The 27,887-nt window shown below is 38.3% G+C and overlaps 1 protein-coding gene and 1 pseudogene across 29 annotated transcripts; both read left to right on the top strand.

The window, feature by feature from the left end:
- The first annotated feature begins 124 nt into the window (after positions 1–124).
- ZMYM1 (zinc finger MYM-type containing 1) lies at positions 125–27,218 on the top strand. Of its 28 annotated transcripts, none has more exons than XM_081489023.1 (12): positions 125–198; positions 790–839; positions 13,245–13,415; positions 14,458–14,530; positions 14,732–14,981; positions 19,773–19,947; positions 20,040–20,252; positions 22,168–22,321; positions 23,264–23,389; positions 23,562–23,599; positions 24,252–24,459; positions 25,783–27,218. In XM_081489023.1, exons 3-12 carry the CDS (start codon positions 13,320–13,322, stop codon positions 26,529–26,531), a joined length of 2,082 nt encoding a protein of 693 aa, XP_081345149.1. In that variant the 5' UTR covers positions 125–198; positions 790–839; positions 13,245–13,319; the 3' UTR covers positions 26,532–27,218. The 28 variants fall into 28 exon arrangements, with proteins under 28 accessions (XP_081345149.1, XP_081345142.1, XP_081345137.1 ...); XM_081489016.1 differs by adding an exon at positions 16,385–16,502 and having other exon boundaries at positions 24,252–27,218; XM_081489011.1 differs by adding an exon at positions 16,322–16,502 and having other exon boundaries at positions 24,252–27,218.
- On the top strand, positions 7,759–9,152 carry LOC145505871 (protein CFDP2 pseudogene; annotated as a pseudogene). The gene is made up of 2 exons (XR_014053328.1): positions 7,759–9,046; positions 9,108–9,152. The product of XR_014053328.1 is annotated as a protein CFDP2 pseudogene (transcript).
- Positions 27,219–27,887: the final 669 nt, after the last annotated feature.

Genomic DNA, 27,887 nt, shown 5'->3' with positions numbered 1-27,887 from the left:
TAAACGCCCCGCCTGCCGCCCCCACCCCCACCGGCTTTCCAGTCCCAAGGTCGCCTTTCCAGGGGGCTGAGCCTGGCCGGGTGCACTGCGCAAGCTCGGCCGCAGCGCACGACGGGAAAGGGGCGGGACCTAAGCGACCGTTTTGCGTCGAAACTGCTTTTAGAAACCTCGCGTGGCGGGCGTTCCTGAAAGAAATTAGTAAGCCTCCTTAAGCGATTGTGGCGTTGATCTTTATTCATGTGCTTTACCAGAGGCGGGCGGAGAGTTTCGCCGGTCAGAGGGAGGATGAAGTGTCCGGGAGAGCCGGGGTTCTAGGAACCCAGCTTTGCCGGTGGCCGCCATGTGGGGGTCGAGAATTCAGGGTCAGTCCCCCTGGCTAGTGTTTGTCGTCTCCTTTAACCTTGTCCTTAGAGGGGGCGTCTTTGCCCCCACTTTCCGCGTTTCTTGCCGCCTACTACCCCTGCGCCGTAACCGCTTTTCAGCCTTGGGTATCTCTCTGCGGCCTCCGTTTCTAAAACATTTCGTTAGATCACACCTGTGGCTCTCCCTCGTTAAGCAATTATTTTTTCAAACTTAAAAAATCTTGACACTCCTTTTGCAAATAGAGTTGCACACGGGATGTTTGCTAAGAGAGATTTTCAAATTATAAGAATTTCGTGATTAATTCGGATTTGAAATTGGAATTAGATGAAGGTGTGGTCTTTATCATTTTATTTCAGTATTTTGCTTTGGTGTACAAGATTGAAAGTAACTTGATTTCATGGATGGTTACGTTTTGAACTTTCTCAGGTTGCAGCTTGATACTTTTCAATTAAACTGAACCGAAAGCTCAAAAGTAGGTAAGTGAAGAGTTCTCTAAGGGTTGAATCACTAATAACATCTGACGATAGCTTGTATTTCTCATCACAAATATATGACAAGACGCCCCCAAAATGTATAACACGAATTATATTACAGTTAGTCCTGATGGAATCAGGACTCAGCACTTTGCCTGTCTAAAATCTTAGTCTTAAATCAAAAGTATTACTTAGAGGAGTAGATTGCTTTGCTAAATAGTGAATTTACGTCTAGGATTTTCTGTGAGTGGACATATACAGTTCAGAACCCAAAAAGGATAGGTCCAAAGCTGTAATCTTCCTTATTAGTGATACATCAACTGTATTCACCTGCATGGAAAAATTATTTTCTATAGGTCTCTGTAATTTAGCACAAGTTAATGCTTTGGAGGTCTCCAAAATACCTAACATTTGGTGTGTAACACAGTTGAGTGTATCTTAGGATTTTATTAGGTTTTTTTTTTTTAAGTAAATTTTTACTTAAAAGAACTATGAATGAAATGGTTGCTGAACCCCAAAAGCTTAAGTGCAAGGTTTTTGTATTCAGGTACTTTGCTGATGTGACTCACATCTGCCCTTCTAACTTTATTTCCTTTCTCTAGCACTCTTGCATTTTATCTCAAACAGTATCTTCTTACAGCATAGTGAGTTAAGGTGACAGGAATTTTGGGTTGCCTAAGCAGTTGAAACTCAAGTGGTACAATCTGGGAAGAAAGAACCTCTGAAACATAAGCCCCCAAAGTTGCAGACAAATATTCCCCTCCTCCACTCTTTGGGCTTCCCTGGTAGCTCAGATGGTAAAGAATCTGCCTGGAATGCAGGAGACCTGGGTTCAATCGCTGGGTCGGGAAGATCCCCTGGAGAAGGGAATGGCTACCCACTCCAGTACTTTTGCCTAGAGAATTCCATGGACAGACCATGAGGTCGCAAAGAGTTGGACAGGACTGAGCAACTAACACTTTCACTTTCCACTTTTTTAGCTAACTCCTGAACTGCACATCTACAAAGCAAGACTCAAAAAAACCTAGCAGAAAACAGCAGTTGGGAGGATAAACACCTAAAAATAGATTAGAGTAGCTTTGTAAAGCTAGGAACAGTTGAAATTTAAGCCCAGCTAAGGTAGAGGGGACTTGGTAAAGATGTGGACTTTCAGTTGAGATTCCGGGGTGGGGGGACCAAACCCTAGAAGTAAAGGTCACAATTCGTAAGAGATAAGACTGCTTTATTCTGGAAAGTGTCCTCAGGGGTAGTCTTAATTTTATAATTGTTCCCAGTGGCAGGGTTTTAGCATGCTAGAAGCTATTCTGATAGGCCTCAATTTATCTTGTCTGGGCATATCTTATTTTTAATTCTCCCCGATTTGATGAAATCCAGAGCTGAGTTGGTTTAGAAGGTGAGTAGAATTTGAATAGGCAAAAAATGACTTTGCAAGTAGGAGAAGAGTAAGAGCAGAAGTATAGTGGGGAGGAATGAAAAGATTAAAGTGACTCAGTTTGAAGCATCAGGTTTAATGAAGTTTATATCTTAAGGAAAGAAGAAAATTTAAGAATTATCTTCTGTGTCCTTTTGGGCCTCCTCTCTCCCCCTTTGGTGTGTAGTGTTCATCTGCATTATACATTAACCAGACCTCCTCAAAAATGGGAATGCCTTCTGGCATTTATTATAATGCCAATATATATAATAGCCAATAATATAATTATTAGTATAATGCCAATTATTTTCCCCCCTCTAGCAATGGAATTTCCTAAAAGATGAGCATTCTTTCCAAACTCAGTGAGGAATCATGACTTACTGCTCACTTTCTACATGCTTATCTAGACTTTGTATCTTTGATGACCTTTATGTAAAGTGTCAGTATGTTATTTTGACATATGATCCTTTGTCTTGAAAATGAATGTGATGGTGCCTTCATCTCCTAACAGATGAAACTGTCCTCAGCGCTTGCTGAGAGACTTTCCAGTTTATAATCCTCAGGTTGGCTCAAATAAAATCCTCTCTCTTAGACTGACAATTGTTTAATTTTTCATCAACAGGTTTATATATGCAGTATTGTCATTTCCAGGAGGGAACTGTATACATTCCCTCTGGAGGTCTGTTTATGTATCTGGAAGTAACTTCTAATAGCTTGCAAATTCTTTGCAGTCTCATGGGTTTTTGTTTGTTTCATCGAAGTTGTCACAGTATTGTGTTAATTTCAGGTGTTTACCAGAGTGATTCAGTTATATATATATATATATATATATATATATATATATATATATACACACACACATATATTTCCATAACTTATATTATTTTCCATTATAGATTACTATAAGATATTGGCTGTATGTATGTTTACTGTACTATATATAAAGTAAATCCTTGTTTTATGTATGAAAGAAAGTGTTGGTCACTCAGTTGTGTCCAACTCTTTGTGACCCCATGGATTGTAACCTGCCAGGCTCCTCTGTTCATGGGATTCTCCAGGCGAGAATACTGGAGTGGGTTGCCATTTCCTTCACCAGGGGATCTTCCCAACCCACGGATCAAACCCAGGTCTCCTGCATTGCAGGCAGATTCTTTACTATCTGAGCCACCAGGGAAGCCTGTTTTATGTATAGAGGTTTGTATTTGTTAATCCCATCCTCCTAATTTATCCCTCCTCCCCCTCTTTCCCTTTTAGCAACCTATTAAGCTTATTTTCTGTGTCGGTGAGTTTGTTTCTGTTTTGTGTGTAGATTATTTGTATTATTTTTTAGGTTCCACTTATAAGTGATATATTTGTCTTTGTCTAACTTACTTCACTTAGTATAATATTCACTACTGTTGCTACAGATGGCTGTGGTTCATTCTTTTTTAAGGCAGAATATTCCATTGTGTGTATGTACCACATCTTCTTAAGCCAGTTGTCTGTTCATGGGCATTTGGGTTGTTTCTGTATTTTGGCTGTTGTAAATAATGCTGCTGTGAAGCATGTATTTTTCTGATTTAGAGTGTTCATCTTTTGCTTATATATGCCTGGAAGTGAAATTCCTGGATTATATGGAAGCTCTATTTTTAGTTTTTTAAGAAACTTCCATACTGTCTTCCATAGCGGTTGCACCAATTTACATTCCCACCAGAGTGTAGGAAGGTTCCCTCTTCTCTGCACCCTGTCCTGCATTTATTATTTCTATACTTTTTGATGATAATCATTCTGACTGCAATAAACTGACACCTCTTTGTAGTTTTGATTTGCATTTCTCTAATAATGTTAAGCATCTTTTCATGTGCCTATTGACCATCTGTGTGACTTCTTCGGAGAAATGGCTAAGTCTTCTGCCCATTTTTTAGTTGGGTTATTTGATGTCTTTTGATATTGAATTGTATGAGCTGTTTGTATATTTTGGAAATTAAGCCATCACTTGGAAATATTTTCTCATTCTGTATGTTGTCCTTTCTTTTTATTGATTATTCCCTTTGCTGTTGAAAAGTTCTTTAGTTTGATTAGGTCCCATTTGTTTATTTTTGCTTTTTTTTGGCCTTGGGAGACTGATCTAAGAAAATATTGTTAGGATTTATGTCCAAGATGTTTTGCTTGTGTTCCCTTCTAGGAGTTTTATGGCATCTTATAATTAGGTCTTCAAACCATTTTGAGTTTACTTTTGTACATGGAGTGAGGGAGTGTTCTAATTTCACTATTACCATACAGCCCTCCAGCTTTCCTGACACCACTCGCTGAAAAGACCGTCTTTTCTCCGCTGTATTTTCTCACCTCCTTTGTCATAGATCAATTGACCATATGTGTGGGGTGATTCTGTTCCACTGAGCTATGTGTATGTTTTGTGCCGGTACCATGCTGTTTTGATCACTGCAGCTTTGTAATGTAGTCCAAAGTCTGTAAGTATTACGCTTCCAACGTTGTTCTTTGTGTGTATGGTTCTGTATAAATTTTAAGATTATTTGTTCTAGTTCTTTGAAAAGTATCATGGGTATTTTCATAGGGATTACATTAAATTTATAGTTTGCTTTAGGTAGTATGGCTATTTTAACAGTATTCTTCAAATCTAAGATCATGAGATATCTTTCCATTTCTTTGAATCATATTCAGTTTCTTTTATCAGTGTTATATAGTTTTCAGTGTATAGGTCTTTCACTTCCTTGGTCAAATTTATTCCTTAGAGTTTTGTGAAGGGATTGACATCATATCAAATGGGATTTTTTTTTTTTTTTTACTTTTTTTTTTTTATGTAATTTTATTATGTATTTTTAACTTTTGGCAGCACTGGGTCTTGGTTGCTTCACCCAGAGTCTCTCCAGTAGTGGTAAGCGGGGTCTGCTCTTCTGTTGTGGTGCACAGCCTTCTCTTTGCGGTGGCTTCTCTTTTGGCAGCACACAGGCTCAGTAGTTGCAGCTCATGGGCCCCATTGCTCCTCAGCATGTAGAATCATCCCGGACCAGGGATTGGACCCATGTCCCCTGCATTGGCAGGCAGATTCTTATCTGTTGCACCACCAGGGAAGTCCTTTTTACTCTCTTTCTGATATCATGTTTTCCTTTAAAAATAATGTGAGTTTTCTGCTTCATAATCTATCCCTCTTTGGTTTAAATTAAAATTTTCTTAATTAACTAGCAGGAAGATGTGCCACATTTATTCTGTGACTATTAATAGTCTCCATTGTATATGTGGTTTAGCTCCAGTTTGGGAAGATGGATGGGATTATGTTAAAAAGAGGTCTCTGGAACTTGTTACTCCTTTGTTCATCTTTTTGAGAAAAGAAGTAATGAATTTGTTATTCATATATGTCTTTTGCTCTGTTTTTTTAGTAGCTAAAGAAGTGTTATGTACCATTTTTTTTCTGTCTCAGAAATGTTTTAGATTAGTTACATTTTCAAGGTATTTTCTATTCTTTGCCTGTGTGATGACTGACATGTTTGAAGGACTTCCTTGATATTCTATTTTTAATTGATCTTTAAAGTTAATATAGCATATTTACTTTCATGTGAAGGGGGATCTACAATCTAGTAGTTAATTTCCAGCGAGTTTTACTTTACTGATTGTATATAATGCTCAAATGGACTAAGCAGAGGCTGTATGAGTTTTTATTGCACTTCACAGTGAGGCCTTATTTAACTTTCTGCCTAGAGATAGGAGATTACAATAAAAGCTGACTTAAAGATCAGGGTGAGGTTGGTGGTTGAGTTCCAACCTCAAAAATAAAAGACAGTGACAGAATTTGGGGGTTTTCAACATACTAACTCAGTATAAAACCATAGACCTGGAATTACTCCAGTAAGAACTTGAACTTAACCATATCTGGTTTACTTATCTCCTGCCCTCCGTAATCATCATTGTAAAGCAAAAAGAATCTCCTTTTCTCATGGAGGTGGTATAAGAAAAGGAACCCAGGAGACTTGTCCTCTGCAGTGAAGATTAGGAAGGGAAAGAGTTCCAGAGGATTTAGAATTGGAGGTGGCAGCTGCAAGAAAAATGGAAAATAGGCCAAAAACCCGCCTGCCAACGCAGGAGATGTAAGAGTTGCAGGTTCAAAAAGGGAGAGAGACACAGCTTCAGTGCCTGGGTTAGGAAGATCCCCTGGCAGAGGGCATGGCTACCCACTCCAGTATTCTTGCCTGGAGAATCCCATGGACAGGGGAGCCTGGTGGGCTACAGTCTAGTCGATAGAGTCGCAAAGAGTTGGACACGACTGAAGCTACTTAGCATGCAAGGAAAAAAGGAGAATACAAGAAACCAGTCTGTCCTTGAAAATAGAGGCTTTGGGACTGAACAATGTTACCTGAAAACTGGGTTTACCTCTTGGTGGTTGTCAAGCAATAGACACAACCATGCCAAATATTGGGAGAAGGAAATATTTATTATTACTTACTTCCCTGGTGGCTCAGTGGGAAAGAATCCACCTGCCAGTGCAGGAGGTGGAAGTTTGATCCCTGGGTTGGGAAGATCCCCTGGAGAAGGAAATGGCAACCTACTCCAGTATTCTTGCCTGGGAAAGCCCATGGACAGAAAAGCCCGGAGGGCTACAGTCCATGGAGTAGCAAACAATCAGATGAGACTGGGCACATATATATATGCAGCAAGTAAGGAGAACACTGGGGATCTTACCCAAAGCATTGTCTCCCCAACAGCAAAACTGGGAAAGTTTTAAACTAAAGTGAAAGAAAGAAAGTGAAGTCGCTCAGTCGTGACCGACTCTTTGCGACCCCATGGACTGTAGCCTACCAGCCTCCGTCCATGGGATTTTCCAGGCAAGAGTACTGGAGTGGGTTGCCATTTCCTTCTTCTTTAAACTAAGGATACATGCATATTCACGAAGGGGCTTGAACACAGAAGAATTCAGCATAGAATTGGAACAAAGGTCAACAGAGCCCAAGATTTAGTTGATTGAAGTCTAGAGGGTCAACATCATCTTCCCACCCTCCAACTGGGAGGGAGCCTTAGTTCCTGCGGACCTCAAAGATTTTATTCCCTTGAGGAACCAGGACCCTGCCCCCCATTGCAGCAGTGTTGTTTCTTGACTGCTCCTCCCTTGTTTCAGCATTCCCTCAAGTGGCACTTGTGGTAAAGAACCCGCCTGCCAATGCAGGAAACATAAGAGATGTGGGTTTGATCCTTGGGTTGGGAAGATCCCCTGGAGAAGGGCATGGCAACCCACTCCAGTATCCTTTCCTGGGAAATCCCATGGACAGAGAAGCCTGGTGGGCTACAGTCCATAGAGTCACAGAGTAGGACACAGCTGAAGTGATCCAAGGTAAGGAGCAGCGGCTGCGCTTTCCTGGAGCAGCCGTGAAGAGATACCCCACATCCAAGGAAAGAGAAAACCAAGTAAGACGGTAGGCACTGAGGACATCAGAGGGCAGACAGACTAAAACCACAATCATAGACAACTAGACAATCTGATTACATGGACCACAGCCTTGTCTAACTCAGTGAAACTAAGCCATGCCGTGTGGGGCCACCCAAGATGGATGGGTCATGGTGGAGAGGTCTGACAGAATGTGGTCCACTGGAGAAGGGAGTGGCAAGCCACTTCAGTATTCTTGCCTTGAGAACCCCGTGATCAGTATGAAAAGGCAAAAAGATAGGACACTGAAAGATGAACTCCCCAGGTCAGTAGGTGCCCAATATGCTACTGGAGATCAGTGGAGAAATAACTCCAGAAAGAAGGAAGGAATGGACCCCAAACAAAAACCACACCCAGTTGTTGACGGGACTGGTGATAGAAGCAAAGTCCGATGCTGTAAAGAGCAATATTGCATAGGAACCTGGAATGTTAGGTCCATGAATCAAGGCAAATTGGAAGTGGTCAAACAGGAGATGATAAGAGGGAACATCGACGTTCTAGGAATCAGCGAACTAAGATGGACTGGAATGGATGAATTTAACTCAGATGACCGTTATATCTACTACTGTAGGCAGGAATCCCTTAGAAGAAATGGAGTAGTCATCATGGTCAACAGAAGAGTCCGAAATGCAGTACTTGGATGCAATCTCAAAAATGACAGAATGATCTCTGTTCGTTTCCAAGGCAAGCCATTTGATATCACAGTAATCCAAATCTATGCCCTGACCTGTAATGCTGAGGAAAGTGAGGTTGAACAGTTCTATGAAGATCTACAAGACCTTCTAGAACTAACATCCAAAAAAGATGTCCTTTTCAGTACTGGGGACTGGAATGCAAAAGTAGGAAGTCAGGAACCACATGGAGTAACAGGCAAATTTGGCCTTGGAGTACAGAATGAAGCAGGGCAAAGGCTAATAGAGTTCTGCCAAGAGAACGCACTGGTCATAGCAAACACCCTCTTCCAACAACACAAGAGAAGACTCGACACATGGACATCACTAGATGGTCAGCACCATAATCAGATTGATTATATTTTTGCAGCCAAAGATAGAGAAGCTCTATACAGTCAGCAAAAACAAGACCAGGAGCAGACTGTGGCTCAGATCATGAACTCCTTATTGCCAAATTCAGACTTAAATTGAAGAAAGTAGGGAAAACCACTAGACCATTCAGGTATGACCTAAATCAAATCTCTTATGATTATACAGTGGAAGTGAGAAATAGATTTAAGGGACTAGATCTGATAGAGTGCCTGATGAGCTATGGACGGAGGTTCACGACATTGTACAGGAGACAGGGATCAAGACCATTCCCATGGTAAAGAAATGCAAAAAAGCAAAATGGCTGTCTGAGGAAGCCTTACAAATAGCTGTGAAAAGAAGAAAAGTGAAAAGCAAAGGAGAAAAGGAAGGATATTCCCATTTGAATGCAGAGTTCCAAAGAATAGCAAGGAGAGATAGGAAAGCCTTCCTCAGCGATCAATGCAAAGAAATAGAGGAAAACAACAGAATGGGAAAGACCGGAGATCTCTTCAAGAAAATTAGAGATACCAAGGGAACATTTCATGCAAAGATGGGCTCAATAAAGGACAGAAATGGTATCGACATAACAGAAGCAGAAGATATTAAGAAGAGGTGGCAAGAATACACAGAAGAACTGTACAAAAAAGATCTTCATGACCCAGATAATCACGATGGTGTGATCACTCACCTAGAGCCAGACATCCTGGAATGTGAAGTCAAGTGGGCCTTAGAAAGCATCACTACGAACAAAGCTAGTGGAGGTGATGGAATTCCAGTTGAGCTATTTCAAATCCTGAAAGATGATGCTGTGAAAGTGCTGCCCTCAATATGGCAGCAAATTTGGAAAACTCAGCAGTGGCCACAGGACTGGAAAAGGTCAGTTTTCATTCCAGTCCCAAAGAAAGGCAATGCCAAAGAATGCTCAAACTACTGCACAATTGCACTCATCTCACACACTAGTAAAGTACTGCTCAACATTCTCCAAGCCAGGCTTCAACAGTACGTGAACCGTGAACTTCCAGATGTTCAAACTGGTTTTAGAAAAGGCAGAAGAACCAGAGATCAAATTGCCAACATCCACTGGATCATCGAAAAAGCAAGAGAGTTCCAGAAACACATCTATTTCTGCTTTATTGACTATGCCAAAGCCTTTGACTGTGTGGATCACAATAAACTGGAAAATTTTTCAAGAGATGGAAATACCAGACCACCTGACCTGCCTCTTGAGAAACCTGTATGCAGGTCAGAAAGCAACAGTTAGAACTGGACATGGAACAGACTGATTCCAAATAGGAAAAGGAGTATGTCAAGGCTGTATATTGTCACCCTGCTTATTTAACTTATATGCAAAGTACATCATGAGAAACGCTGGGCTGGAGGAAGCACAAGCTGGAATCACGATTGCCAGGAGAAACATCAGTAACCTCAGATATGCAGATGACACCACCCTTATGGCAGAAAGTGAAGAAGAACTAAAAAGCCTCTTGATGAAAGAGGAGAGTGAAAAAGTGACAAAGCTCAACAGTCAGAAAACTTAAGAGCATGTCATCTGGTCCCATCACTTCATGGGAAATAGGTGGGGAAACAGTGGAAACAGTGTCAGACTTTGTTTTTCTGGGCTCCAAAATCACTGCAGATGGTGATTGCAGCCATGAAATCAAAAGACGCTTACTCCTTGGAAGGAAAGTTACGACCAACCTAGATAGCATATTAAAAAGCAAAGACTACTTTGCCAACAAAGGTTCATCTAGTCAAGGCTATGGTTTTTCAGTAGTCATGCATGGATGTGAGAGTTGGACTGTGAAGAAAGCTGAGTGCCGAAGAATTGATGCTTTTGAACTGTGGTGCTGGAGAAGACTCTTGAGGGTCCCTTGAACTGCAGGGAGATCCAACCAGCCCATCCTAAAGATCAGACCTGGGTATTCATTGGAAGGACTGATGTTGAAGCTGAAACTCCAATACTTTGGCCACCTCATGTGAAGAGGTGACTCATTGGAAAAGACCCTGATGCTGGGAAGGATTGGGGGCAGGGGGAGAAGGGGACAACAGAGGATAAGATGGCTGGATGGCATCACCGACTCGAAGGATATGAGTTTGGGTAAACTCCGGGAGTTGGTGATGGACAGGAAGGCCAGGCGTGCTATGATTCATGGGGTCACAAAGAGTTGGACACGACTGAGTGACTGAACTGAACTGAAGTGGCTTAGCACACTCACACTAGTGTTAGATTATCTAGTTTAACCCATTAATTTTGTACTTCCCTGGTGGCTCAAACAGTGAAGAATCTGTGAACCTGGGTTCTATCCCTGGGTCGGGAAGCTACCCTGAAGACGGGAATGGGTACCCACTCCAGCATTCTTCCCTAGAGAATTCCACAGATAGAGGATCCTGGCAGGCTACAGTCCATGTAGTTGCAGAAAGTCAGACATGACGGAGCAGCTACCACCACCACCAATAAGATCATTAATTACTAAGACCTGCTGAAGGGCAAGCATTGAAGCCAGGCTTAGATCACAAAATGGTTTAGGCCAAAATGTTTCTCTTAAGTCAAGAAAGCCATATGTGGTTCTCTTTCTCCAGGGACTCGAATCTATCTGTTTTGCACAATCAAAAGGCTCCTGTAGTTCCTCAAAAGTTATAAAATGGAGTTCTTTTTTAAGCTAAATGCACAGCAATCTTTTATATTTTGATTTTGGATATTAGCTACTGTTAAAAAAGAATTCAACCCAATAAATTTGAAGAGCTAATCAGTTTCATTCAGAAATCTGGCAATATGCCATCTAGTGAACAGAAGTATATTCAAGGAGCTATATAAGATGGAAGGTTTTATAGGTAAAAAGAAGGTAGGATAAGGAAGCTAAAAGAATAGACTATTTCAGACCATGTTTGGGGCAGATTACCTCATTAGTGCTGACCAAGAAATTAACTGACTGGCTTAAAATTTCACTGTTTGGAGAGTCTGAAAGTGCAGTTCAGTTAGGTATTAAGTCTTGATGGGACTTAACACAAATAAGTCTTGGGCTTGTTGTTTTTTCTTAACACTATTTACCAGAAAGGAATTGATGGGAGGTGGAGGAGGCATTAAGTAGAATGAGAAAATAGATTCAAGACATAATTATTTGATCCAATTTGGTGATTCGATGTGAGGACTTTGGGAGAAGAGAAATTTATGGCTATCCCTAGATTTCTGGCCTGGAAAATTGGGTATATACTATAAAGCCATTTCCCAAGAAAGGCGACATGTATAAAGCAGACTTACGGGAATGATACAAGAATTAAGGGTTTGTTTTTTTTGGCTGCGGTGGGTCTTCATTGCTTCATGCAGGCTTTCTCCAGTACCGAAGAAGGGGCGCTATTCTTTGTTGTGCGTGCAAGGGCTTCTCGTTTCATTTCGGTGGCTTCTCCTGTTGCAGCTCATGGGCTTAGTAGTTGTGGCGCACAGACTTAGTTGCTCCTCAGCATGTGGAATCTTCCTGGGCCAGGGATCAAACTGGTGTCCCTTGCATTGCAAGGCAGATTTCTTAACCACTGATCCACCAGGGAAGCCCAGGAATATAGTTTTAAGTCTCTTGAATTTGAGGAATGCCTGGAACATTCAAAAGTTCTACAAAGTGAAGTCGCTCAGTCGTGTCCAACTCTTTGTGACCCCATGGACTGTAGCTTACCACACTCCTCCGTCCATGAGATTTTCCAGGCAAGAGTACTGGAGTGGATTGCCATTTCCTTCTCCAGAGGATCTTCCCAACCCAAGGATCGAACCCAGGTCTCCCACATTGTAAGCAAGATGCTTTACTGTCTGAGCCACCAGGGAAGTCATTCAAGTGGAGATATTTAATAGGTAGTTGGTTACACGGGCTAGAGCTCAGGCATATAGGGGGAAAAGAGCATATAGATGATACTTGAATCCCAGATTGTGCCCATGAGCAAGTGAGAAGAGTCCTGAGGAATTGTGCTTAGAGGAACACGGATATTTAGAAGCAGGTGAAGTAAATGAGAAAAAGACTGGCAAAGAGATTGGAGGAGAAATAGGTGTTGGAGTTATAAGAGTCAAGGAAGGAGAGAATTTCAAAGACGAGAAGAACTGGTCAGACGGAAGGCAGTAGCTTTAAAACTGGATTTTTTTTTTTAATGTATTTAAATGCTTCTGTGAAAGGAACTGAGAGATGCAGGTTTGATCCCTGGGTCGGGAAGATCCCCTGGAGGAGGAAATGGCAACCCACTCCAGTATTCTTGCCTGGGAAGTCCTATGGACAGAGGAGCCTAGTGGGCTACAGTCCCTGGGGTCACAGAGAGTTGGACATGACTGAAGCAACCGAGCATGAGAGGAACCCATAATCGGGGGAATGGGGGACCTGAGGGAATAGAAGTAGAGAAGACTAGTCTTTATGCCAGAAGAGGCATAGAGATTTATTTACTGGAGAAGTATAAAAAGCAAAGCTGTATTGCGGAGTAATGCATGAAGGAAAGGTAGTGTGAAAGAACCTTTTGTGCCTCCAGAAAATTACTATATTTGAAGGAGTTTTTAAAAATCAGACTCTTCATCAGTTCATAATTTATTTTAGGAATCTGGAAACTGTTTGCCAAGGAAAAAACCCATTAGTTTGGAACTAGAGGATTTCTTTGCATCAGATACTAAGATGAAAGAATCACCAACAAATGGTGAATGTGACAAGGCAGCGGCAACACAAGTGAAGAGGCTGAATGAAATTAAGGTAGAACCAGACAATACTCAGGTAAATATTTTAGCTTATTTTCTATGTTCCATAGTAGCATTTAATTATAACTTTTAGTTATGCAGATGCTAGTTTATTTGTTGACAATCTTAATTCCCTCCCCAAAGCAGTTGACCAAGTAATGTAGAATGTGTGGTTAAGTGCCATAATAAGCATGTGCAAGAATGTGAGAGAAAGATGGACTGGATGTGGGTATTGGGTTTAATAAAAAAGATTGCTTAGGGTATTATGGGTCTATCTGAGGTTAGCACATATTTGTTTTCTTAACTTGAAACAATACAAATAACTAGTTATATGCTTTTGTGCTACTGTTTCTATTAAGTAATAGAATTATTTAGTACATTTTAAGTACTTAGAATTTTTCTTTGTTTATCCAAATTAGATTCATTTTTATCCTTAAACTTTTTTAGACTTATTAAATTTCCTTAGATTGTTTGTGTATGAACCTGTTGTAATTTACAGTGAAAACCAATTTCATTTTGAATTTACTTCTAGTATTCTGTTTAGAAATAACATAAATTAGCACCAAGTAAGGGTATGACTCCCATTGGGTGACAATGGGCAGTATTAATATTGTCCATCTAGAAAATAACCTGTTACTTCATCAGTCCTTGAACATTCAAAGACATAGAGCAAGTTTAGGTTGATTGCCTGATGCTCTGGAAAAATCCTACTTTGTAAGACTCATTCAGCCCAGTCTAAGAATTTTTGTGTTTAAGGTCTTTCTGAAGACAATTAGCTGATAGTGATCAGAACAAGAAGGGGAAATAAGTACCATTATTGGGTATGTCTACCCTCTTTTTGTAGTAGCTGCTGAGGGACTATTAACAAAAATTTATAAAGTCGTATCTAGGTACAGTAGAAAATACTGTAATAATTAATGGGTGTTACCAGCCAGAGGTCACCAGAAAGGGAGTAGTTACTTATATACCATGGTTCAATGCAATAATACAATTCACTGAAGAGACTTGAGTATAGTATATCATTTTCTATTGATTGATTGATTGTTTTCATTGGTTTCAACTCTTTTTTTTTATTTTAGGAGTACTGTCAAGTCCAACAGCCCAAAACTCAGGAGAATGACCTGAAAATAAACTCTGCGTTTTCAGACAGTGGTAATAGAGTTACTTAAGTTAATCATATGTATTCTGACCAATATGGCCAGTTTATTCTACTTTTTTAAAATCCCCTTGAATAGTGCATTGATTGTTTGGGGTTTCAAGTCCAGGAGAAGTAACCTCGAAAAGATAGTGAAAGAATGCATACTTAATTTTATATAAATACTAATTTTTTTCCTTCCTGTTTTGTGTTCATAGCTCCTCAGATGACTACAGGCATTCAGCTTTCTCTGGCGTCATCTGGCATGAATAAGATGCTTCCTTCAGTTTCAGCCACAGCTGTTCAGGTTTCCTGTTCTGGTTGTAAAAAGGTTTTTCAAAAGGGACAAACTGCTTATCAGAGGAAAGGTTCTACTGAGCTTTTCTGCTCCACACCGTGCATCACTGAATACATTTCATCTGTCAGTTCACCAGCTCTTCCGAAGAGAACTTGTTCAAACTGCTCAAAGTATATAATTCTAAATTATGCCCTCTTTTACTTCCCTACATAGATCTTGATCAGAGTGTTGGTTGTAATTTTCTTTGTTTTTTCCTGAAGTAATCACCTTGGTTTAGGGTTTAAAAAGCTGCTTCTGCTTTTAGTTCCTGTAATAGATTCTTCAGAAGTAGTTTTTGCGTGTGTGTTTATCAAGAGAATTGCAGAAATTAAAACAATAGGAGTTGTGTTTCTCTTCACCTTTAAATAATGTAACTTCCGAAACTTATTTTCCTCTTCTTTACATTGGAAAGTCTCCACAATTGGGGTTATTGTGTGCCCATTCTGTTTTATCCTTTAACTGTATAGGAAGTAACTTACTAAAAAATTAATCATAATAAGTTACTTTTTGACCTTCCAAGGCATAAAGTTTTATAATGCTTCTCTTATAGTGGCAAGTGAAGTTGTTTCATAATTTTCTTTTGAAAAATTTAATGGCCTTCAGTAAACATGTATGTATGTAGTCTTAAGGTTTCTGTGAACTATTATTGGGGTTTCTTTGCTGACTTTTTTACTTATGTAAGACAATTTAGGTAAGGAGAAAAGAAGTAATAATGATTTCATAACATCCAGAATTTTGAACTCTACACTGAGATATATAAAGGTTCAGTGCTTTGAGAGTCATATAGTATTATAATTCTGGTTTGTTATTTCTCATTAAATGCTAGTGTTAAACGTTTTAAATGTCTTTGTTTCAGATCAAGAGAATACACGAGCCACCAGTTTTGCCACTAAATATGATTAAATGCCTTTCAAATAGTACCTAGTTTTGGAATCAAATTGCCACGATCTGAATCTTGCTTCCTTAGCTCACATTTTGCTACTATATGTGATCCCTGAGTGGCTTTATCAACGTCATCTGGGAGCCTGTTAGAAATGTAGAATCTCAGGTTTCCTTAGGCCTATTAATCAAAACTGCGTTTATCCCCAAGTGACTCATCTACATGCCAAAGTTCAAACAACGTTGAGAACTTCTTAGTATTCCCATCTGTCTTGTTAAATGTACATAAGAATTATGATCGTTCAGTAATATATTTAAGTGGTCAGAACAATACAGACATGTAATAAGAACCCAGTAAATGTTGACTATCGGTATTATTCTTTGAACAAACTCACAAACTCTTTACATTGGTTGCTTTAGCTCCTCATTTGGCTGCTGCTTCAGGAGTTAGCCCTTGCTTCATCTTCCTCCCCGGAATTCTACTTACCTTTTCTCTTGTGCTTTGTAAATCTTTTAACACTGTACTTTGTTCTTTTCCTTTTTTGCTGTGGGCTGTATGGCATTCTCTTCAGCATGCTTTCTTTCTCTGCAGAATCATAAAACTGGAAGGGACCTTAGAGATCATCCTGTTCAAACATTTTCTTTTGGTTTTGAGGAAACTGAGGCCCTGAGAAGTTAAGGTATCATGTTCCTGTGTTTGGAGTTTATCTGTTAACATCTTCAGCAGAGCTCCCAGGCAGATTGAAAAGGCTGAAGCAGGAAAGATTTAGTGTGTAAGTTGTTCTTTAAGGCAAAGAAATCCAATATGAACAAAAAAACAAGTTTTACTTTCTTTGGAATAAAAATGTTTTGATACAACATACTTAATAGATTTGGTGGAAAAGTAGTGATGCTTAGGCTAGGAGAGGCCATCCATTGTTCAGAATAACGTGTACTTTTTTCAGAACTTTTTATTCTGCGTTCATCTACATTCATTAGCGTCTCGTATTGATATGTAGTTCTCAGGATTTTTAGCTAATTACCAGTTACCAATGAGGTTTTTGTAATGGCAGTGATTTAAAATCTGTTTTGAGTCAATGTAGGGTGTTTTTTTTTGAAGATCAGCTGATTTACAATGTTGTGTTAGAGTCAATGTAGTTTTTATTCTGTTTCATCAGCCAATTGAAAGATAGCTTTGAAAATGACATTTCAAATCATGTTAGGAAGAGAAGACCCTTTATTTATTTGGCCATACCTAAAGGAGATCAGTCCTGGGTGTTCATTGGAAGGACTGATGTTGAGGCTGAAACTCCAATACTTTGGCCACCTGATATGAAGAGCTGACTCATTTGAAAAGACCCTGATGCTAGGAAAGATTGAGGGCAGGAGGAGAAGGGGATGACAGAGGATGAGATAGTTGAATGGCATCACCGACTCAATGGACATGAGTTTGGGTAAACTCCAGGAGTTGGTGATGGACAGGGAGGCCTGGCGTGCTGCGGTTCATGGGGTCGCAAAGAGTTGAACATGGCTGAGCGACTGAACTGAACTGAACCACATGTCTTGCAGGATCTTAGTTTCCCTACCAAGAATTGAACCTTCACCCTTGGCTCAGGCTCCTAACCACTGGACTGCCAAGCAATTCCCATTTTTTTTTTTTTAAATAAGGCCTTAGTATATTAGAAGCCAGCAATCTAGTCTGCTAGTAGCAGTAAAAGCCAGTAACCATTTTAGACTTTTATGCTTCTGCCAGTGCAGTTTCTTCTGCCTTCCTTCCCCTCTGGCTGATTTCTTACTATCTGAAAGATCTGCCTCAGATATCTGTACCCTTTATCTGTTCCCATACCATTCCTTCTCTCATTTCCCCCACCCACCACCCAGATAATTGTTCCATGGTCTGTGTTTTCATAGTGTCCATAACTCCCAAAACATTTATCATAAAATAATGTTCTTAAAGAATTGATATTGCTTCAGTTAGACTGTGAACCTCTGGACATTAGGGAACAGATTATATTCATCTTTGTATGCCCAATTCCTAAACACTGTTAGGAACACAGTGGATCCTAGAAAAAATTTTGTCACAACTCAGATACTGCATTTAGAGCTACAGCTTAAACCAATAAAATGACTGGTGTTATGATAATGAAAACTAACCTATTATTTTGGTGCTGTGTAAGGAGAAGGCAATGGCACCCCACTCCAGTACTCTTGCCTGGAAAATCCCATGGACGGAGGAGCCTAGTAGGCTGCAGTCTATGGGGTCGCTAAGAGTCGGACACGACTGAGCGACTTCACTTTCACTTTTCCCTTTCACGCACTGGAGAAGGCAATGGCAACCCACTCCAGTATTCTTGCCTGGAGAATCCCAGGGATGGCGGAGCCTGGTGGGCTGCCATCTATGGGGTCGCACAGAGTCGGACACGACTGAAGCGACTTAGCAGCAGCAGCAGCAAGGAGGCAGAAAGCTTATAGTACAGATAGTCCCCAACTTCCAGTGGTTCTCCATGATGATTTTTTGACTTTACAGTGGTGATTTTTTGACTTTACAGTGGTGCTAAAGCGATACACATTCAGTAGAAACTTGCTTCAAATTTTGAATTTTGATCTTTCCCTGGGCTAGTACAATAATATGCAGCATGATATTCTCACAATAGGGGGTAGCAGCAGTGAGCCCCAGCTTCCAGTCAGTCACATGATCACAAGGATAAACAACTCATAAACTTAAAATCATGATGTGCCCCTACAACCATTCTTTCACGTTTGGTACCATATTCATTAAGTTATATATTCATCACTTTATAATAAAGTAGACTTTTTGTAGGATGATTTTACCCATCTGTAGGTTGTTAAAGTAAGTGTTCTAAACACATTTAAAGTAGACTAGGCTAAGCTATGATGTTCTATAGGTTAGATGTACATTTTTAACTTACGATATTTTCAGTTTAAAACGGGTTTATCTAGACATAACCCCGTCATAAGGAAGATTTGTACACTAAAAATTTGTTAATATTGCGGTATTAAAGTAGTGTTGATTTCAGGAGTATTTCATCTGGAAAACTATTATCTTGAAAGATTGATATTCTGAAGGATCTAGGTAGCCAGATATTTTGGTTTTTCCTGTAGTAGCAGTCCTCAGATTGTCTGGTTTCTGGATCCCTTTACACTCAACAATTTTTGAAGACCCAAAGATCTTTATTTTATGTAGATTACATCTAGCTATGCATATATTATGTTAGAAATTTAAACTTGAGGAATTTTTAACTAATTATTAACTCAATAAATACTGCATGTTGACATAACTTTTTTTATGAAAACAGCCTTTTAAGAAATTTAGTGAGCATTGTTTTATTAGTATGGCAAACTGCTTTACTGTCTGACTGGGTTTTCATATCTGCTTCTGCATTCAGTTTGTTACAAAATGTTGTTTTGGTTGAAGGCTAAAGAAAATCTGACGTTACAAATAAATATTTGGAAAAGGGAGGAGTGTTTTAATAGCTTTTGAGATAGTCGTAAATGTTTTTTGATACTGCTTGAATGGTAGTTTCTTAAATGTTAGTTGTAATGTGGAATCTGAAACCACATCAGTGAATTTTTTGTACTGTTACCTGAAAATTTAGTGGTCTGTTTGTACTTAGAATGGTTCTTTTACCTGCGGATGATTTTTGCTGCATACTATCATCATTTGGAAAATACTGATTCCCTGAGGTATGCAGATGTCCAAATGTCATTTCATAATGCAGTATTTTAAAAATCACATTTGTTTTAGTTTGCTTTTGTGGTTTTTTGTAATTTACTTAGTTCTTACTCCTTTTTTTATTCTATTTTGTTTTGTTTTTTTTTTTTTTTTGGCCTTGCCCTGTGGCATGTGGGATCTTATGAGTTCCCCAACCAGGGATCAAACTGAATTCAGATTTTCTTGCTTCAAGGCTTATGTTCCTACTACTTCACAGTTCTTCAGGTATATGAAGCAAGGGGAGAGAGTTATTTAAGGGAGTGATTTAGGTTATGAAGAGAAAAAATAATTGTGGTAAAGTTTAATGGTGCCCTTGTTGTTTATTTTTTAGAGACATTTTAAATCTAAAGGATGTGATCAGTGTTCAGCTGGAAGATACTACCACTAGCAAAACTTTTTGCAGTCAGTCTTGTCTTTCATCATATGAAGAAAAAAGAAAGCCAGTTGTTACCATATGTACTAATAGTGTTTCAGCCAAGTGCAGCATGTGTCAGAAGACTACTGCTGTAAGTTGCAATATTTCTTAACCTTTAGGGATTCTCATTATTCTGCTTAAATATCAGAGTTTTTTTACTGGATCTTTTTTTTTAAATCCTAGATTCAGTACGAAGTAAAATACCAGAGCGTGAAACATAGCCTTTGCTGTGATGCCTGTTTTTCAAAATTTCACTCCACTAACAACCTCATCATGAACTGTTGTGAGAACTGTGGAGCTTACTGTTCCACTGGTTCTAGTACGTTTCATATACTTGAAATGGAAGGACAGTCTCATTACTTGAATAGTTCAAAGAGTATTACAGCACATAAGCAGGTATGAATAAAGATCACTTCATTTTGAATTTGATTGCATAAGATTCAAGTGAAAAATGGACAGTTGACTCCCATTAGTTGGCTTGTGAATGTTTCCACCTTAGGAAAATGTGGGGGTATAGATTTTAGTACCATTGGAATTATTTTTAGTTGGTAAGATAATGAAAGAGGTGAAAGAATAGTTCTTTTTTACACAACAATTCATTATAAAAGATGCATGGAGATTTTCCTGAAGAATCTCACAGTGATCACCTTACCTTGAAGAAAAGGCAGGCAGAAGGAAGCTTATTTATAAACTAGATAGCAACAGTAACAATAGTCTATTGGTCAGTAAGACTCAAACCACAGAAGTGTTTATTTTTAATTCCCTATATTTAATTCTTACACCTCATAAGCAAGGCTGAAAGATGAGTCAAGAATGTCACATGCTTTTTTGAATCAGGAATCCTCGTAGGCAATAAACCAGTGAGAAATAATCCTCTCTTTCTGATAGGAGACCCTTGGATGTGTGGCTCTGAGAGCAGAGAAGCTGGTCCTGCTCTGCTGCATTGAGATAACACAATTAGTGTTCTGAGTCCCTTTCATGAGGAGGACTGTCACACGTCTTGCACATTCAGATACTGTTTTGAAATACAACTATCCCTGTAAATTCTTCCTTAAAAACAAGCAATTGAAGATGGGAGTCTCAACAAGCCACAATTCAAATAGGTCATTTGGGAGCCACAGGTTTTCTGTGGCAGAATTCCCACACCATGAGGGTATCCTACCTTGGGACCAGAAATGGGAGAACAAAGAGCATAGAACCCTTTGTCTGAAAGCAGTTAATGCCATTCTTTCTTTTCTTTCTTTACCCCTCACAGTCAATAAATAGATCTCCCATTTTAAGAACCTATATTTGAGTACTCATTTATTCAGCCTGTGTGATAGGGCACAACTGATTCGGCTAGATGAGTTAAAAGGCACATCTAACACAATGCCATGCTACATTTAAGGTATTGTATGATTTTGATAATGGAAAAAACCCATACTGTTAGTGAACTGTAGTCAGGAATTAGATTAAGTCTTGGCTTTCCCGCATGAGTAATATGTTAATTATATCACTATTTGTTGGTTAATGTTAAATATTGGTGGGTTGTTATATTTCTCAAAATATGAAAATTCATACTGATAAGGAACAAAAATAATTTATTTTCAAAATTATACTGTTTTTTGTTACATTGTTCCTTTGCCAACATTCTTTCACAGAAAATCTGTATTATTTGTCTTTGCATTTTGTACCCCTAAAAGCTGTTTCATTTCATCATTGTTAGTGTTAACTAACCATTTCATCAGAAAGAGTAGGTGGTGAACCTCTCAGTTTCTGTCCTTTACCTTTGCACACTTAACTGCTTACAGAATGCACTATGATCTGTACCTCTCACTGCATATATGTAGCTTTCTTAGAATATGCTTGCAATTTTTACCATGATGTTAGGCTAGAAAACAGTGATTCCCACAGCATTTTGTAATGTGTGTTAGGCACTTTTTTCTGACTCCTCCTTAGCACCAGTGGAAAGCTTTCCTTGGTTGATGCCCAAGTTGGCATTGGGGGAGGATCTGTAATCATAAGACTTGTGTTCATTTTTGAAATTAGTTTTGATTTCCTGGGATGAAGAACATCTTTTATGACCACTTCATTGCTTGCCGTATGTGTTGTTATTGCTATTAATATGCCTAACAAATAATACAAATAGTTATCTAATAGATTAATCAGTTTCCTTTCATTTTAGTCATTACAGCCTATAAGGGCCTTTTTTCTGGTTTTTAAGAAAGCGCAAAAATATGACTTCGTTGTTATTATAATATTTCAATTAAGCAGTGGTAGTGGGTATATGTCATAGAGCAGGAATCTGAACGTTATTTTACTCTCTTAACAGAAACCAGCCAAAACACTTCCATCTGTTCTTTGCAAATCATTGAAGCCCTCAGATGAAATGATTGAGACTACCAATGACTTGGGGAAGACAGAGCTTTTCTGCTCTATTAATTGTTTCTCTGCTTACAGTAAAGCTAAGATGGAATCTTCTACAGGTATTATTTGCTTAGCAGTTATCAGAGATTTAGTAACTATTGAACAGTATTACTGCTTTCCCTTGATTTATAACTTTGACTCATTGCCAAATTAAGGTGACTTAAACAGGTAGTGGCTGGAGTTGAGGCCTGGGAGGGTGGGGAGGAAGCAGGGGGAAAAAAAGTCAAAACAATCTAAAACTTGTTTCAAAGAAAGGTTTTCCAATGTTTTTGCATGAAAGGAAGGCCACTTCATCACAAGATGTGATATTTATTTGTAAAGATTGTTGTATTAGAATACAGAATCTTCTACTTAGCCCTGCTCTATAAAAACAAGGCTCTAAGTTACATTTTTCACATGAAGCAGAGCTAGTTGAAAATACTTTGATGTTCACTAATAGAAAGGGATAGATAATCCAGAGCCAACTATGTATTCCACCAAAGAGCCTCATGTAGGACCAATAGTGTTCATTTCATAGACAGTCGAATGAATAATTCCCCTGGGGCTTATGTATCATACAGATGGACTTACTATAGAAATCTCTGCAATACTTAGACACCAACCTAGCTCCTTCATATTGAAGTTGATGAATCCTGGAATGGTTAGAAATGATACCTGTTAGGAGGTCCTATAGGAATCTCTTTTGTGTTCTTCACGGGTAATTTCACAGTAAAGATTTACTTGAAACTTCAAGCAAATAATACGAAAGGACTAAGAAACTGTGCAAACATAAAAGATATGAAAAATGTAAATTATCAGTTTAATGTTGGTATTAATGTTATCCTAAAGAACCTGGCTATCTGTAAGCCCTAATAAAAAGTAGTCCAATACTCAGCAATACTTAAAGCTATTAGATATTTATGTTATGCATTGAGATACTTATTATTAAACAGTGCTTTCTGATTGGTTGATTCTGCCTGGTTTATAAGAAATCTTTTCATTTTTATCAATAAATGTTTCAGTGATACGTGATACTTCAACGAATCTCCCTTCTCCAAAGAAAGATGCAACTCCAGTTATAAGCAATATAGTGTCACTGGCAGATCCTCATGATGCCCTGCCCATTGTGAACTCTGATCTATTACAAGGTAAAAATTGATGTGAAGATATTTGACATATACCCTGTTTTGCCATACTTGATTATAGAATCTGTCTTTATTCTAAGTTTTCTTTCAGTTGTCTAATATGAAATAAATAATTGTAGTTAATGATACTATTTTATAGATTATGGTATAAGATCTTGAATTTATGCTTTAACAGGTACAGTTTCTTCAGTAACAGCAAATGTCGCTGAGGATGTAAGTTTTCTGCCTTTTTTTTTTTTTAATTATTTATTTTTGGCTATGCTGGGTCCTTGTTGCTGCATGGGCTTTTCTCTAGTTGCTGTGAGTGGGGGCTACTCTCTAGTTGCAGTGCATGGGCTTCTCATTGTGGTGACTTCTCTTGTTGAGCACGGGCTCTAGGCACATGCGGTTCAGTAGTTGTGGTTCCCAGGCCCTAGAGCGCTGGCTCAGTAGTTGTGGCACACAGGCTTAGATGCTCTGCGGTGTGTGGGATCTTCCTGGACCAGGGATTGAACCTGTGTCTCCTACATTGGCAAGCAGATTCTTTACCACTGAGCTACCTGGGAAGCCTGCTATCTGCCTTTTTTAAGCTTTCCTTTTTAAACATATTATATGTGTATTTGAACATATTCATTTCTGTTTTGATCGTGGAGCTCAAAAACATAGAGCAGTAAACACCTTTTGGTATTCACATTCAGGTTCCCAGATCTCAAGTCTGACTTGAAATTATTAATAATACTGAGTTATAATAATTGTTAATGTTTCCCTCTAGTGGAGTTCATATTACAACTCACCCATTGATTTTGTGTTACTAGAATGGATATGTTTGATACTTTAATTGACTATTGGAAAACTGTTTAAACAAATGTTGTCTTTTTCTCCCAAGATTTCCCCCAGTGAATCAAGTAATAGTGTGCAACAGCCAAGCCTTTCACCACCATCATCTGTAGTCAGTCAGCATACGGTTGCCTTAAATATAGAAGAACAAACAGATCATATGTTAAACCAAGATGCTACAGACAATATGAAATCCATGAAAAAAAGTGACAGACTACATCACCCAAAATCTACATCCAAAATGCAAAAAGTTAAAGGTAAATCACGAAGTATTAGAAAATCTTGGTGTTCAAATTTTCAACGATTAGAAAACAGTATTAAAAAGGATGTAATATTCTGTTATTCGTGCCAGTTGTTCTGCCAGAAAAAATTTAACTATGGAAGAGAGTCACTTAGAGTGCAAGGAATTTCCAGTTGGAAAAAAACTCTGGAAAAATTCAGAAAGCATGAAAAAAGTGAAATGCATTTGAAGTCATTGCAATTTTGGAGAGAATACCAATTTTGTGATGAAGCTGTTAATGACAGTTTATCTAATCATTCAAAACAGATTGAAGGAAATAAAAAGTACCTAAAGCTTATAATTGAAAATATTTTATTTCTTGGAAAGCAATGTTTATTAAGAGGAAATGACCAGTCTATTTCATCTGTGAATAAAGGCAATTTTTTAGAATTGTTAGAAATCCGAGCAAAAGATAAAGGAGAAGAAATATTTCGACTTATGAGTTCACAAGTTGACTTCTACAATAGTACACAAATTCAAAATGATATTATTGAAATAATAAAGACTGAAATATTGCAAGATATTGTAAATGAGATCAATGTCTCCTCAGCTTTTTCAGTCATATGTGATGAGACAACTGATGGTGGCACTAAAGGACAGTTCTCAGTTTGTGTAAGATATCCACAGAAAACATCAAAGGCTGTATTAATTAAAGAAAGATTTTTGGGTTTCATAGATGTTGAAGAGATGACTGGGACCAACTTACACAGGAGTATCAAAGCTTACCTGCAGCAAATTGGAGTTGATTTGAATAAAATACGAGGACAGGCCTATGATAGCACCAGTAATTGGAGGGGGAAATTTAATAAAATTGCAGCAGAATTTAAGAAGGAAGAGCCAAGAGCTTTATACCTGCATTGTTACACACATTGTTTGGATTTAGCAGTGATTAGGTTTTGTAAAGAAGTAAAAGAGCTCCGAAGTGCTCTAAATACTCTCAGCTCTTTGTTCAACACTATTCATGGGGAAATGTCGGTAAATTTTCAAAACGTTTATAAGCTAAGTCAGAACAAAACATGCAAGAAACACACATCACAACCATGTTGGACAGTCCATGATAATACATTACTGTCTGTGATTGAGGGTCTTCCAGAAATCATTGAAACACTGGAAGTTCTATCAAGCCATTCTTCAAACACAAGTTTAACTGATGAATTGAGTGATTTGTTGGCATTGGTTTCCAAATTTGAATTTATCTTTTGTTTGAAATTTCTTTATCGAATACTAAGTGTTATAGGAATTCTTTCCAAAGAGTTTCAAAGTGAAACAATAGACATTTTTTCTTTGTCTTCAAAAATAGAAGCAATTTTGGATTGTTTATCATCTGAAAGAAATGATACTTATTTCAAAACTATCTGGGATGGAGCAGAGGAAATATGTCAAAAAATAACCTGTAAAGGTTTTGAAGTTGAAAGACCTTCATTTCAGAAAAGAAGAAAAATTCAGAAAACTGTAGATCCTGGCAATTCAGACAGTATGTTTTTTCCTACCTCAACAGAAGAACAATACAAAGTTAATATTTATTACCAAGGCTTGGATACTGTATTGCAAAATTTAAAATTGTGTTTTTTAGAGTTTGATTATTGTAAAATGAAGCAAATTTCAGAACTGTTACTTAAATGGAATGAACCCTTAAATGAAGCAATAGCCAGAGATGTCCGAGAATTTTATAAATTTGACACAGACATTATCCCAGAACTTAGATTTTATCGGCACTATGCAAAGCTCAACTTTGTCCTGGAATATGATTTTATCAACTTCAGCAATCTTGGCCATTTATTTATTCAGCATGGTCTTCACAATAATATTCCTTGCATATCAAAGCTATTATGTATTGCTTTGTCTTGGCCAGTTACTTCAGCAAGTGTTGAAAACTCATTTTCTACACTATCTCGTCTGAAAACATATTTATGTCGTACCAGGGGACAAGAAAAGCTTAGTGGCTTAGCCCTAATGGCTGTTGAGCAGGAATTGGTAGATAAACTGATGGAACCTGAAAGGCTCAATGGAATTGTGGAAAAGTTTATCCTTCAGGTGAAAGAAATATAGTACTTGCTAACTTGAATTCACCTGAAAGAATTTTGATTTCTGTTGTATATTACAGTTTTTATTTCAAATGTGTGTCTTTTTAAGAAAAATGGTTTTTCATCAGAACATGTAGCATTTACTTGGTTCAGAATTCATGACATAGAATGATACATAGTGAAAAGGATCCATCCCTTTTTAAATACTCATTTCCCCCTGCCACAAGTATTCTCTGTTTCTTAAATATCCTTCTGGAGATACTTGGTCATAAATGTACTGTGCAATACACACTGTTCTTCAGCTTGCCTTTTTCATTTAAAATGACATTTTTGTCATGTTCCATATATCAGTACATAGAGTTTTTGAGTCTTTTTTTAATAACCACATAAGATTTAATTGTATGGATGTACCATGATATATTGGAGCAGTCCCTACTGATAAATATTTTCTTTCCAGTCTGTTTCAATTGCAGATAATGCTGCATTTAATAACCTGTACATAGGTCATGTTGCACATTAGTGAGTTGCTGTAAAATAAAATTTTAAACTGGAATTACTAGGTCAGAAGATCTGCACATTTTTATTTTTCATAGATATTGGCAAATTGCTTTCTATAAGGATTGTATTATCTTATAGTCCCACCAACAAAGAGAGTGCCTGTATCCTCAAATCTTTATTATTAAGTATTAATAAACATTTTGATCATTTCAAAGTGTTATTTGAAAAATGATGTGTTGGCCACTTGTTGCAAAGAACTGACTCATTGGAAAAGACCCTGATGCTGGCAAAGACTGAAGGCAGGAGGAGAAGGGGATGACAGAGAATGATGTGGTTGGATGGCATCACCGACTTCATGGACATGAGCTTGAGTAAGCTCTGCAAGTTGGTGATGAACAGGGAAGCCTGGTGTGCTGCAGTCCGTGGAGTCACAAAGAATCAGACATGACAGAATGACTGAACTGAACTGATGATACTAATCTCTGTGGAGATGAAATCTCAGTGGAGTTTTTTATTTTCACTTAACAGAGTTTTATAGTTTCTGGTCTTACATTTATGTCTCTAATCCATTTTGAGTTTCTCTTTGTGTGTGGTGTTAGGAAGTGTTCTAATTTCATTCTGTTACACATAGCTGTTCAGTTTTCCCAGACCATTTATTGAAGAGGCTGTCTTTGCCTCATTGTATATTCTTGCCTTCTTTGTCAAAAATAAGGTACCCATAGGTGCATGGGTTTATTTCTGGGCTTTGTATCTTGTTCCATTGGTCTATGTTTCTGTTTTTGTGCCAGTACCATACTGTCTTGATGATTGTAGCTTTGTAGTATAATCTGAAGTCAGGAAGGTTGATTGCTCCAGCTCTACTCTTCTTTCTCAAGACTGCTTT

Source organism: Giraffa tippelskirchi, chromosome 5 (genome assembly GCF_054371585.1).
Source record: "Giraffa tippelskirchi isolate mGirTip1 chromosome 5, T2T-mGirTip1v1.2.pri, whole genome shotgun sequence".
Taxonomy (NCBI): Eukaryota; Metazoa; Chordata; class Mammalia; order Artiodactyla; family Giraffidae; genus Giraffa; species Giraffa tippelskirchi.
Note: the sequence above shows the minus strand (reverse complement) of the source record. Positions and strands in the feature narration are given on the sequence as shown.

What these genes read in the sequence shown, in the direction of transcription:
- ZMYM1 (XM_081488995.1), top strand. Translation starts at nt 13,320, where the DNA reads ATGAAAGAATCACCAACAAATGGTGAATGTGACAAGGCAGCGGCAACA. An exon ending in TAAGATGGAATCTTCTACAG is followed by an intron (nt 22,322 to 23,230) that starts GTATTATTTGCT and finishes CTGGTTTATAAG; the next exon opens with AAATCTTTTCATTTTTATCA. An exon ending in CAGCAAATGTCGCTGAGGAT is followed by an intron (nt 23,600 to 24,251) that starts GTAAGTTTTCTG and finishes TTTTCTCCCAAG; the next exon opens with ATTTCCCCCAGTGAATCAAG.